Raw genomic sequence first — 12,738 nt, forward strand, 5'->3', positions numbered from 1 at the left:
TCCTCTCAGCCTGCCCTGCTCATGAATGAAAACCCACTGGCTTCGGTCACCTGCGTTACCCATGGGCTGTCAGCTCATGACATTTTACTCTCCTTCATCTCCTTTGACTCCTGGATTTGACTGTGCTGCATATTGTACAAGACAGAACAAGGACAGAGCCTCTGCCTCAGAGAACTTGAAACAAAACATATTTGATTTTATTAGAAGGCAAAGCCCCTTGACATGTTTTTTATCTCGATAGGTATCAATAAATCAGTCATCGGGATTGCTTGGGTGGTTCCCAAGCAATCACCACTTGGGAAGTGGTGGAAGATTTGTTTCTGTATCATCTTGCAGTGTTATTTTACTTGTTTCTATAAGACTATACACTTCATAAAACTTAATAGTTCTGCAATTTTCCCAGCTAAGACTAGTGTACACTGAGATGTTGGTTACATTTGTCATGTTTTATTTGTACTGTGCATGAATGCAGTTCTCGTCAGTAACAGTGTCTTCTCTTTTACCTGCTCTGACCTAAGAGAAACACTCTTTTTATTGTTGGAAAATGCTCCCACTGCATCACTTAACCACAGGTGAAACATGCTGCATTTGTTACCTCATCCAAAGCAAAGACTGATTTTTGCTATTGTTTGATTAATATGAATTTAACATAATTCATCTCAATGCACTGTTGTGCTTAAATACTTTATGCGAACTTTTTCAGCTTCGTTCTCAAATTAATGTGATATGGATTAAAGTACTGATCACACCCATCCTTCATGGTTTCCCAATGGTATTCTTCTTTAATTTACTGCATAGAAAGTGATTAAATTCCTCAAAAAAGTCATGAGCTCTCTGCTTGGCCATTACTCTAAAAGAGAGGTGTATGATTTCATTTTTAAAGCCACAAGTGATAGTTCACATGGAGGGTACAGGAAAGAAAGAAATGTCGAGGAGATGAAGTTTAGGTGTGTAATTCTCAAGCAGCGTGCTTTCTATGTGTGCATTTGTTTGAGCTACAGATAAAAGTTCCAGCAAGGAGTGACTTAGTTGGAACGGAAGGTGTGTTTGGTTGGTCTTTGCTCAGAGCGTCGGTGAACAGTGCAAACAGCTGGCAACGAGAGGCAAGGATACTTTGTAGTCGTCTTCCTTTCAGTTCGGCCATAGGAAAAGGCAAAAGCATTAAGTTAAAATGACAGGTTTGAGGACAGACCGTGGATTTTGTTGCAGAACTCATCGGCCATGCTCTGCTCCCCTCCAGCTGCCGGACCGCAGCGTGAGACCATTCCCAGAGCCCCGGTGGATGGATGGAAAGCTGGGGAGACTTTGGCACTGGTGGGAGCAGGACCAGCCTTGTGCAACGTCCAGGCACCCCAAGTTTCTCCCATCGGAGCCATCAGGAAATGATACCTTGAGCTCTCAGGTCGCCCCCCTGACCCACAGCTCCTCCAAGGAGATGCCCACAGAGGAGCGTGGGGCTGGCCCACCCCAAACCTGGGATGCGGTGGATTTTATCAAAACCTGTCTGGAAAACTGCTGTGGTGGCTCAGAAATTTTGCTGCCTTTTCAGAGGCTGGGGTAGCTGGCTGATGTCAGAGTGCCACCTGGATGCGTGTGCAGCCTTCGGGAAGCCCCTGTCAGTCAAGGCAGCCCTTGCGGGGATGGGTGATTGATAAGGGGAGAATGGAGAAAGGCCAGCTGCCAGCTGGGAGGCTGCATCGAGCACAGGCCAGGGAACAAGGCAAGAAACATATTGACCCAGACCTGTGAAAAACAGTCCAAGGATGATTCCAGAACCCTAATGAATACATTTGTCAACAGAAAAAGGAGCAAATACTTCTTCTTCTTCCTTTTTTTTTTTTTTTAACCTTTTCAATCCACCATACAACCCTTTTTCAGCATACTTTGTAAGAACTGTTTGGACGCGGTATGGAAAAAACACGTGACTGTCTGCTCTGCGCTGTGTGGTAAGCAGGAAAAATGAATCACCAAAAATAAAAATCAGTCCTTCAAGTTAATCCTGTTGGAATCCTATATCCCAACCTATCCATAATCCTATATGTTCATGAGCACTGAGCTGCACTGTAAATATTGAAACAGAACTAAATGTACATGTTCGAGCAATTGCTTTGGGAGTGTTTTTCAGCACCAGAAGGTGGTGCACTGGATGGCTAACAAGCTTCTCTGCTCCAGAGGGGCAGTCTGAGTCCCTCAGATGGAGGTAGAACATGCAGTCCTCTACCCAAAATGTCTCTTTAAAGAGACAAGTAAATCCTAAAGACATCTCTTACAGGCCAGGTAGTCAGCTTGGAAAACTGCTGCAGAAGTTAAGGGGAAGGAGTATTTTCCCATGGCTGCAGATAAGGAGTGTTACTTTGCCATCACGGCTGTGACCTTGGATTTCCGAGTAGCACGTGGAGCTCCCTGAGGAGCAGTGGGTCTCTGCCAGCACAGCAGCGCCCTCCCACTCCTCCTGGCCCTCTTGTGTGCTGGTGGCATGGAAGACCACGCGGAGGACCTCACTGCCCTCTCCACAGAAGTCGATAGACATGAAATGCTCTCAGAAGAGGAACAGCATTGTCCCGCACTAGCTGGCTCTCTGGTAGTGGACAGGACACACTTCACCATCTGCCCACTGCTTCCCGGCATTTCAAAGTCACAGTCTCTTGTTTAAGGTCTGTGCCTGCAATCCCATCTGAACCACAGGCAGGAGCCACTTCCCAACTTCACTGGCTCTGTTTAGCTTCGTGTGTTGCTTTGTTATTTGGACAAAATGAAGTAAAGCTGTCTTCTTGCAAAGAGGCAAAGCCGGTATCCCTGTTCCCTACCAGAAAAGTCTCCATTGCCATCAGCACTTGCCCTTCTCAAAGGAATGAGTTCAGAGCGGGGTACAATTTAAAGAGTGAGTGACTCCGGCTCACATGGGAGAGCTGAACAAACCTTAGAAAAGTTTGATCAGAAGTAAAAGACATGACTCAAACTGGAGCTCTAAGTTACTGTCTTCTTCACAGCCTTTCTTGTACATCTAAATCAAGTTGCTTGTTTCAGTTCTAAAAGTCATCAGATTTTGAAGGGGATTTTTTGTTATGTGGTACTTTTTGGAGTGCTGTTATCTTACATTTTTTCTGGTTTGTGAGGGCTGTTTGTTCCATTCATCTCATTTATAAAAGTTTAAAATCCCTGTCACTGATAGGTGCTGAACAAACCCAGCAAGTGCTGGGGCATTTGTTCCACTTTGCTTTCTCATAGCCCAGCCGTAACATTTGTCTTTGCCTGCTTAAATGCAAAATGATGGTCAAGTGTGTGACATTATCTCATTTGTCTAACAGGTAAGCTGCAAAGTGCTGCAATTCTTTCACCAGTACATGTTGGGCTGCAACTACTTCTGGATGCTCTGCGAAGGCATTTATCTTCACACGTTGATTGTGGTGGCAGTGTTTGCTGAAGAGCAGCGATTGCACTGGTATTACCTCTTGGGATGGGGTATGTATAATTTGTGGCAAGATAGTCAATTCTTTCAGAGTTCTGAATTCTTCTAGTACTTATACACCTGAATTGCTGTATTTATACCACTAGATCGTAGCTTAAGATTGAGTTCTTGGTTCCTAAATTTGAGTCCATTTGTTTCAATAGGCCTAGAGACGTAAAAAAATCATCAGGAGTCGGTATCCATTATTTGCTGCATCTTGGGGTTTGCTGAAAGAAATGCTTAAGTTTTGTTAAGCAGAACTTTTGGAGAGAAATAGATTTCTATACAAGCACATCTCTTGTCTGAACAAAACTTGTCCATTTTTGTCACTTCATATGCAAAAATAGTAATCTGTGGCAGTACCTATAAAAATATATTTATTCTGGAATGAAAAGGAGGAAAATCAGTATCTATGTCTCCCAAAGTGAGAAAACACAGCATGTAGAAAGAGGAACCAGAATTTCTCTGGAACTGAATCCAGTACCAGATATATTTTGGCAGGTGTTGTTATAAAGGAGAAGATACTATTTTACCTCCACAGGAGTAGATAACTGCTCTGGTCTCAGGGCTGAGACAAATGCAAGCAATATGTTACAGTGGAGTGCGGTCTCTTTCACGTTTAAATCAACTATTGCACATCCAGTCCATATCAGCGTTGACAGAAAATCATTATCAAGAGCTTTTTCCTGGTTTGGGAACCATGCATCTCTGGCCTTATTCCAGTTTCTGGTGAGCCAGTCCCCGTATTTTGAAACCATTGGTGCATCTAAGCAGCAAATGATGGACCTTTATCTGCACTGAGGGGTGTTCACTTGCATTCATCTCTTGCAATCCCAGTCTGAAGCAGATAGAATTTACTCTATATTTTCCACCCTCTTTGGAGGTGTTATACTTGTTCAGTGTTATTTTATTTACAGCAGGAAAATAAAAAATAACCCTACTGCTTAACCAGGGAAAAATTAGCAATTATTTAGATTGGACAAAAATGATCCAGTTCTGAATGTTCTGAAGAACCTTAAAACTTTTACTTCATCACTAGCTAGGCATCAATATCAGGTCCTATATAGGCAGTAACAGCAAAGTGGGAGGTTGTCTTAACCTATTTGGATTTTCATTTAAGAGCCTGTTACTTACTTTCCTTTTGTGGTATAAATTTACTTTCCTGTTATGGTATAAGACTTAGTGCTCTCTGGATACCTGCATTAGATACCTAGAAAATTAGCATGATTTTCTACTTTATATGGATATTAGTGCCAGGTAACAGTTTCCAGGCATGTAAGAACTCTTTTTTTTTTTTTTTTTTTAATGAGAATGCCATCATGCACTCTTTTTTCTTATGAGAATGACATCTTTTCTGAGAAGACCGGGACCTGCCATGCTCTTGGAATTAAAAGTATGTGGAACATCATCAGCTCTTAAATTAAGACAACTTTCCTGAAGAACCCTAGATTGAGTCAAGGTTTCTGGACTGTCTGTCAGTCCAAATAGCTGACCCATCTTGGAGCAAGCAACTGTACTGTCACAAAGTCTTCATAATTCAGAATATTTGAATATACAAAGTCTGATAGGGCCATTTTGAAATGGCAGCCCTATGCGAAGAGCAATTTTAAATGTTTCCTTGCCATTTTCATGTCTCGCAGCATGTCTTCATAAAATAGTGTCATTCCATATCCAATTATGCAGGAGGAAAATGGTCATAAACATATTTTTTTCAGGTGGCATTCAATTTAGGCCGTGCAATTTAATGCAACTGGGACAGCTAGACTGCAGTGAAAACTTATGAGCTACCTGTAACATTGCTGAGAACAGCACTAGCATCATGGTGGGTAATTCAGTGAAGTTATCTAGTAAGATACTCATCAGTATCTGCAACACTGCCCAAAAATAAATAGGGTTGTGGCTGTGGCAATAGGGTGCTCATATCTTGAGAAGGAAAAGGTTAATAAAAATGATAAAAATGGACACAACTCTTTGACTATGAAGTCTGCAGCCTTTTTAATTAAACTAGACTAATACTTCCACAAAAAAAAAGGTAATCATTAGCATCACCTAACCAAGGTAGAAATCGTTAATAGCAAAATGATCTAATTAGGCCTATATGGCCACCCCTTAACTTTGCATAAATCAGTGTAATTCCACTGATTGCAGCAGCAGTAGTCAACCAGTCTAAACATCCAGCTGTGTTAATCAATGGAGAGAGATACATTTCTCTGAAGGGCAATGCAGAGCAACCAGAGCAGGTTGTGCTCTGAAATGTAATTCAAAAGATAAAGGTAAATGTACCACACAAGATGAATATACTCATTATTCATTGTTATAACTAATCCCTGTGCAAGAAGATCTAGACTATTTTATTTGCAAAAATCACTAATGACATTTGTAAAATAGCTTTATAAGAAAAATAAAAATATTAGCAAATATAAAACACTTCTGGAAAAGGTTTGAGATAATTGAATGGAATCTGACATGGACAGATGTATTTCTTGACACGGATTTGATGGATGGACCACTCGGTGGATGAGGAATTGGATGGATGGCTCCTCTCAAAGAGTTACGGTCAATGGCTCAATGTCCAAGTGGAGACCAGTGATTAATGGCATTCCTCAGGGGTCAGTACTGGGACTGGTGTTGTTCAACATCTTTGTCAGCGATACAGACAGTGGGATTGAGTGCACTCTCAGCAAGTTTGCCAATGACACCAAACTGTGTGGTATGGTCAACATGCTGGAGGGAAGGGATGCCATCCAGAGGGACCTGGACAGGCTTGAGAGGTCAGCCCGTGTGAACCTCATGAAGTTCAACAAGGCCAAGTGCAAGGTCCTTTACGTGGGTTGGGGCAATCCCAAGCACATATACAGGCTGGGCGGAGAATGGATTGAGAGCAGCTCTGAGGTGAAGGACTTGGGAGTGTTGGTTGATAAGCCCAACATGAGCTGGCAACATGCCCTTGCAGCCCAGAAAGCCAACTGCATCCTGGGCTGCATCAAAAGAGGCGTGTCCAGCAGGTGGAGGGAGGTGATTCTGCCCCTCTTCTCTGCTCTCGTGAAGCCCTGTCTGGAGTACTGCATCCAGCTCTGGGGACCCCAACATAAGAAGAACATGGATCTGATGGATTGGGTCCAGAGGAGGGCAGTAAAGATAATCAAAGGGCTGGAGCACCTCTGCTATGAAGACAGGCTGAGAGAGTTGGGGTTGTTCAGCCTGGAGAAGAGAAGGCTTGAGGGAGGCCTTACAGTAGCTTTCCAGTACCTAAAGGGGACCTACAGGAAAGCTGGAGAGGGACTTTTTACAAGGGCATGTAGTGATAGGACAAGGGGTATTGGTTTTAAACTGAAAGAGGGTAGATTTAGATAGTTATAAGGAAGAAACTCTTCACTCTGGGGGCGAGTTTACTTGTGAGTTTGTTGAGCCAAATATTCTAGGCTAATGCATTTAGCAGAAGAAAAAATGTCCCTTGGTATCATGTGGAGTGCTCTACTCATGATATTCCGGGCCAGAGCTTTTAGATGAACACTTTTTGCTATTACAGAAAGGCCCCTTAAAATTTGCACTTCAATCTGTCTGTCAACAAAACTGGCCTGGGCTCGTTCCATTTCCAAATCAAAAGGATTTTCTCAAGCTGTCAGTCCCATAAGATCACCCTGAGGTTGGAAGCTCCTTTCTTTCTGTTCTGATCTTTTTGTTGTTCTACCATGTATCATCACTCAAAAAAGGCATTCTGCAGCCAGAGGCCAAGTAATAATTTTCTAATAATATAAAAAGGAGAAGGCAATCCAGTTTGTTCTCCCACACCTGCATTGTCCTCCCAAGGTAAATTGCAGTAAGAACTTTTTTTAGCAGTATAGTAAGTAGCTGTTGCTTAAAGATACCTGGAGGCATCGGAGTGTCCCATTTACATACTTGTTTGACCTTATTCTCACTCCAGCATTGTCTGGCCTGTGCTCTGAGGTAAGACTTCCCCAGAACTTGGCTCAGGATTCTCTGTCTCTTGTGAAAGTGTTTCTGAAATCGCTCACACCCGAAAAAAACAACGTGACTGATCACGGTATCAGCAGGACATTTTCACACATTTTTATTTGTAATTATAGAATATCCAAAACTCAGAAGAAACCTCCATGGTTTGCAGGGAACAGGCAACAGTTACACCAAAGGTGATCACAAAGCTCTCTGCCCAGGACAGACAAGGCAGTAGGACATCTCCCCGCTGGCCAGCTGTCTGTATGTGCAGGGTTGTACGAACTGGGGTCAGTATTGTCGTGCGGAGTCCCCAGTTCCAGATTTCTAGCCTTTTGGAGAGGGACGCAACATACAAGCAAGGTGAAAGAAGATGGACAGGAGTGGACCAGATTATCAGTCTTAATGTCAGGCTGGACATAAGAATTTGAGGCTCACGGTTTCTTCGGCATGGCATGTTCCCAGGCCTTTGGGCCAATCAAATTTGCTCCCATCAGCTCCCGGTCAGAGCAGTGGCCTCTCCTGAGGCCTCACAGATAAAGCAGGAGATGTGGATTTATGGTATCCACAGCTCCACTCCCTGCTGTGATAGAGCTGCGTTGTGTGGGCTTGGCTGCACAGAGGCTGGGAACCTGCAGAAGATATCCCAGATCCCCATCCCCCAAAACACTCCTGGCTCCAAATATTTTCTTTTGCCCTAGGCCCCAAAAGAGCAACTCCTCACTCTCTTGTTTATTGCTCCATAATCTGGCACGCGAGTTAACGTGCCTCTCTCTTGCTCAACAGTGATTTGTGGTTTTAACAAGTGTCCCTGGTTTTCCCAAGGGAATACTCGGCTGGGAACTGACTGATCCCTGCCTCCTTCCCACACTGCCTGCTCACACCCTTTCCTGCACAAGCCGCAGCAGCTCAGGGGAGCCTGGTAGCAGCTTTGTCACACCCCAGGAGAGCATGGCCCACGGGCTTTGCTGCTCCTTTTGGCCTGCCTTATTCCCTTTTGCATCTCACCATCAGGGCTAGGGCCCTGAGTGCGGTGGGATTGCAGTTCTTTCCTGAAAGCTGTGATTTCACGCACACGTGTTTTGTGGACAAGAGACTTAGTGTGTGTGACACATGAAATTCAAGCTAAAAAAATTACCAAGACTGATCTATAACTTTAATCATTTCAGGGTTCCCTTTAGTGCCAGCATCTATTCATGCTGTTGCAAGAGCCAAATACTTCAATGACAAGTGAGTAGTATGTCTGTTTTTGGAGAACTTAGCATTATTTAACTGTGTAACACATTTTATTTGAGTTAATAATAAATTTTAATGGTGTGTTTCCCCTCCAGCTGCTGGATGAGTGTTGACACGCACTTACTCTATATTGTTCATGGACCTGTAATGGCAGCTTTATTGGTAAGAATATTATTTGCTATCAACAGTTTAATAATTATTTTAGAAATGCTGCTAACCTGTATAGAATAGAAGTTTCTCTACTATAAGTATTTTGGTCAAAACTTAGAAGTAGCTAGAGGTTTTCTCTGCTCGGTGTTACAAGGACAGGTTCTCAATGCTTTTCAAAAACAAGTCCTGTAAAGGAACCTCCTTGTAAAGAATCAGATTTTGAGGCAGAATCACTAACTAACAGGATCACTAACTGCTTTTGAAAATCAGGACGGTCACTCTCTCCCAGAATAACTTATTTGTGACCGATGTACTGGGTTTATGTGACGTTGATGAGGCATTTAGCTACGCCTTATCTGGGGTGAGCTGAGCTCAGGCTGGTCGTTCAGCACAGGTTTTGCTGGTCACTGAACTGGCATGCTCCAAAGGTAGGGAACTAAACTAGCCCAGGGTAGGCACTGGCCTGGGCTGTCTGACTAGGAGGACAAGATTCAAAGTGCAGCTGGGCCATGTGTATGCATATAGCATGTTATATGCCAGTGCTGCCATTTGGCGTGGTAACCTGAAAGGTGCAGAAGGGGTTTTATTCAACCCAAGCCCCAAGCTCACCTCCATGTGTCACCCAAGGTGCACTTTCAGCTTTTGAGCTGCTTCTTGCTTGCCAACATCCACATGGGCATACCCGCAGTAATTACTTTAGCGATCAAACCGTAGGGCGGTGAATACTGGGATCGCCTTTGAATAAAGAAACCACCTTTCGTCTAATAGCCGAAAAACGTGAAAATCTTTCTACCCTTTCTTGAGAAGGAGTTTTGCACAGCAGCAATGTCAAAACACCCATTCCTCCCGGCCATATAGACAGTCCGCTATTCCCATAGAATCACATCTATTGTGGGTTTACTGGTTCAATTTTGATTGCTTCTGCTGTTGTAATGCCAGCTAACTTCTAGAAGGCCATTCATCCTTTATTTTTATCACCATGCTCAAAGTCTGTACATCTTGGCCACACAGAAAAAAGGGGGACTAATTTTTACGGAAAAAGAGCAATCTTTAACTGTTTTCAAAATAAGGCATTATAATTTCTAGATTGTGCTTATGCCATTTCCAGTCTTACTTTTCTTATGAAGATGTCAATGGCTACAGAATGCCCTGCATGATTTGCCACGAAACTCTCATAGTGACAGACTGACTCAGAAGACCTGAGGATTTTTATCTTTGTAAAGTCCTTTTTCCACTTTTCACAGTTAGTTCCAGAAATTCTAAAAGTGAAGATTAAACAGAGTCAGTGAAGTCAGAGGAGGATGGCAAATAAGGTTTAGATTTAATATTGAATGGGACCTCATTTATCTATGGAATTTGGCCTATTAAAATATCTATGTAAGTTATGCAACTTATATTCTTATTTTTAAAAAAATCATCTGGAAAAAAAAGGCTGTTGAAGTTCTGAAGCATAGGTGCTTGATATTACTGTAACAGAGTGGAAAAGAGTGATCCGGGTACACTGGAGGGAGAGAAGGTCTGTGATACCTAGGATGCCCGGATGGTACCCACTGGGCGCATTACCAGCCTGGGTCTGCCCTCCCTGTTCCCCCGCAGGCTCTCAGCACATCCCACAGGAAGCTCTCTGTGAAGGTGAGGTCAAGAGCAGGTTTCCATACGCTGAGCACCCGCAGCTGGAATCAGATTTCCAGAAACGACTGAGGAGATGAGATGCTGAGCTGCTCGGCACAGCTGACCGTAAGGGTCAGGGGCAAAACTTCCCGAAGGTTCTGGCGTTTCTGCCCCGAGCCAGCATGTATGAACTTTTACCTGTGGGTAGTGTACCACAGGGTCCGTGCAGGCGGATGGAGGCAAGGGGTAGCCCAGTTTTTTCTCAAGAAAAATCTTGCCCCTCTGCTCATACACAAGCCTGAGGTATTGAGCTGTGTCAGCTGGAGCACATTCTTCAGAGAAATTGTGTGCCCCCATAGGTCCCATACGCCCGGGGACATGCTGGGGTTTGTCTCACCTGCCTGCAGACGTCTTCGGTGCAGACAGAAGCTAGATACCTAGGTGACCTTCAGACTCAGAACAGAGACATGGTTACTCCTAGGGGACAATGTGTCCACCCCGTTTAACCTTTATGCAAAAAAATTAGATCAATTGTTCCCTGGAAACCCTAATTTTTCCCACATCGGTGTCAAAACTGATCACTGCCTGTCTGCAACATCTGTTCAGGCTTACTAATGGAAGCACGTAGAGCAGCTTAACATCTCTTTTCCGAAGACATTCAAAGTACTTTGCAAGTCCTGACTCCCAAGGAGCTGCCCATTATGCGCTACGATAAAGCTAGAAAGTTACATTTTACTGCCATTTATGTGTTCTGTATTTTTCTTTGGAATGTCTCTCTAATTTGAAAGGTTTCACCTATAACGGCTTTGCTTTCGCAGGTCAATTTTTTCTTTTTGCTGAACATTGTCCGAGTTTTGGTGACAAAGCTAAGGGATACCCACCGTGCTGAGTCCAACATGTACATGAAAGCTGTCAGAGCCACTTTAATCCTGGTGCCCTTACTAGGAATTCAGTTTGTTATTATTCCCTGGAGACCAGAAAACCGACTTGCTGGAGAAATATATGATTACATCATGCATATATTAATGCATTACCAGGTATGTTATATAGTAGCCACTTCAGCTTAGGTGAGGTGCTTGCTGTTAAGTTGGTTTAGCCAAAGATGCTGTTGCCAGTTGTTTTGCCCTGAAACTGAGCGTGATTTTGCGGTTCTTTTCCAACCAGCATCGCTACATAAAGAACAACCACAAGACAGAGGAAACAATGAAAAATGTAGCAAAAATAATCAGGTGGCACTATTTCTAAACTAAGGAGAGAAAACTGAGATTACAGAGGGCTCTTACATTCAAAGCATGATTTCTGTTGAAGTGCTCAAATTTACTGAAACTGGTGCTGTGAGGTTAATATTAGAATTATCTGTGTGTGCAAACTGTTGTACAGAGGGAATGGCAACACACAGAAGAAAAGACTGAGACAATGAGGCTTCATTTAAGAGTTAAATTTCCATTATTAGGCAGTTTAAATTAAAATATAACACTGACATTTTGAGTTCATAAACGCTTTGGAATTACAGCATAATTCAGTAAGTCTGGTTTGCTTTTTTTTAAAAAAAAAAAAGAAAACAGAACAAATCTAAATGGTTTTAAATGCTTGGTTATCTGGTTTAGTGACTGTAATATATCCGGTCCTATATTGACTAGGAAAGGCAGATTTCTAATGCATTTGTGAGTAGTGGTCAAAATAGATGCGAGTACAGTGACCCACTTCTTGTTCCCTTTCATACAGAAGCTAAACGCAGAAATTATTTTAATGTTGTAGTTAGAAGACAGCTGGAAAAAAAAAATAAAATCAGTGGTGGGTTTTCCTTAAATGAAGTGATAAATAATGCTACCAAATCTATGCATCCTGTCATCTTAGATTATATTTCCTGCTTATCACCCTTATCCCTTCAGAACTGTGCATGTGCATACTTCTGCGTGTGTAGAATAACTGAAGTTATAGGTCTGTTTTTGCAGTGTATGCCATCTCATATTACAGTTCTGCTTAAAAGGAATGAGAGTCTGTTTCTTCTATTGTTTCCTGTATTGTCACTTCTTCGGTCTCAAAAGGCTATAAAGGAATTATCTCCAAATAAGTTTTCTGATGACAAGTTGCTTGCAGTTTTAGCAAGTTATGATAACATAGACTGTTACAATAATCATTTTACTCTTAAAACATCTTTTGAATCCTGTGATGTTGTCAGAGAACTGCAAAAAGAATGTTAATCATCTTAGTTAACAATCCTAATTATGATAATTACACAATAGAAAGTCAAACCAAGGTTAAAATGGAATGAGAAACAAAACCAAAGTATTGTGAAACTCTTGTATTGATGGATGGGATTAGGTGAGGGAGGGAGC

General features: G+C 42.6%; 1 protein-coding gene across 2 annotated transcripts in view; it reads left to right on the forward strand.

The window, feature by feature from the left end:
* The window catches only part of CALCR (calcitonin receptor), a 180,526-nt gene that overhangs the window by 149,510 nt on the left and 18,278 nt on the right, over positions 1–12,738 (forward strand). For both annotated transcript variants that reach the window (XM_054193184.1, XM_054193185.1), the window contains exons 8-11: positions 3,309–3,462; positions 8,572–8,632; positions 8,734–8,800; positions 11,218–11,436. In XM_054193184.1, coding sequence (XP_054049159.1) covers positions 3,309–3,462; positions 8,572–8,632; positions 8,734–8,800; positions 11,218–11,436 — 501 coding nt within the window. The remainder of the gene's footprint in view (positions 1–3,308; positions 3,463–8,571; positions 8,633–8,733; positions 8,801–11,217; positions 11,437–12,738) is intronic.

This window comes from Rissa tridactyla, chromosome 2 (genome assembly GCF_028500815.1).
Source record: "Rissa tridactyla isolate bRisTri1 chromosome 2, bRisTri1.patW.cur.20221130, whole genome shotgun sequence".
NCBI classification, from domain to species: Eukaryota; Metazoa; Chordata; class Aves; order Charadriiformes; family Laridae; genus Rissa; species Rissa tridactyla.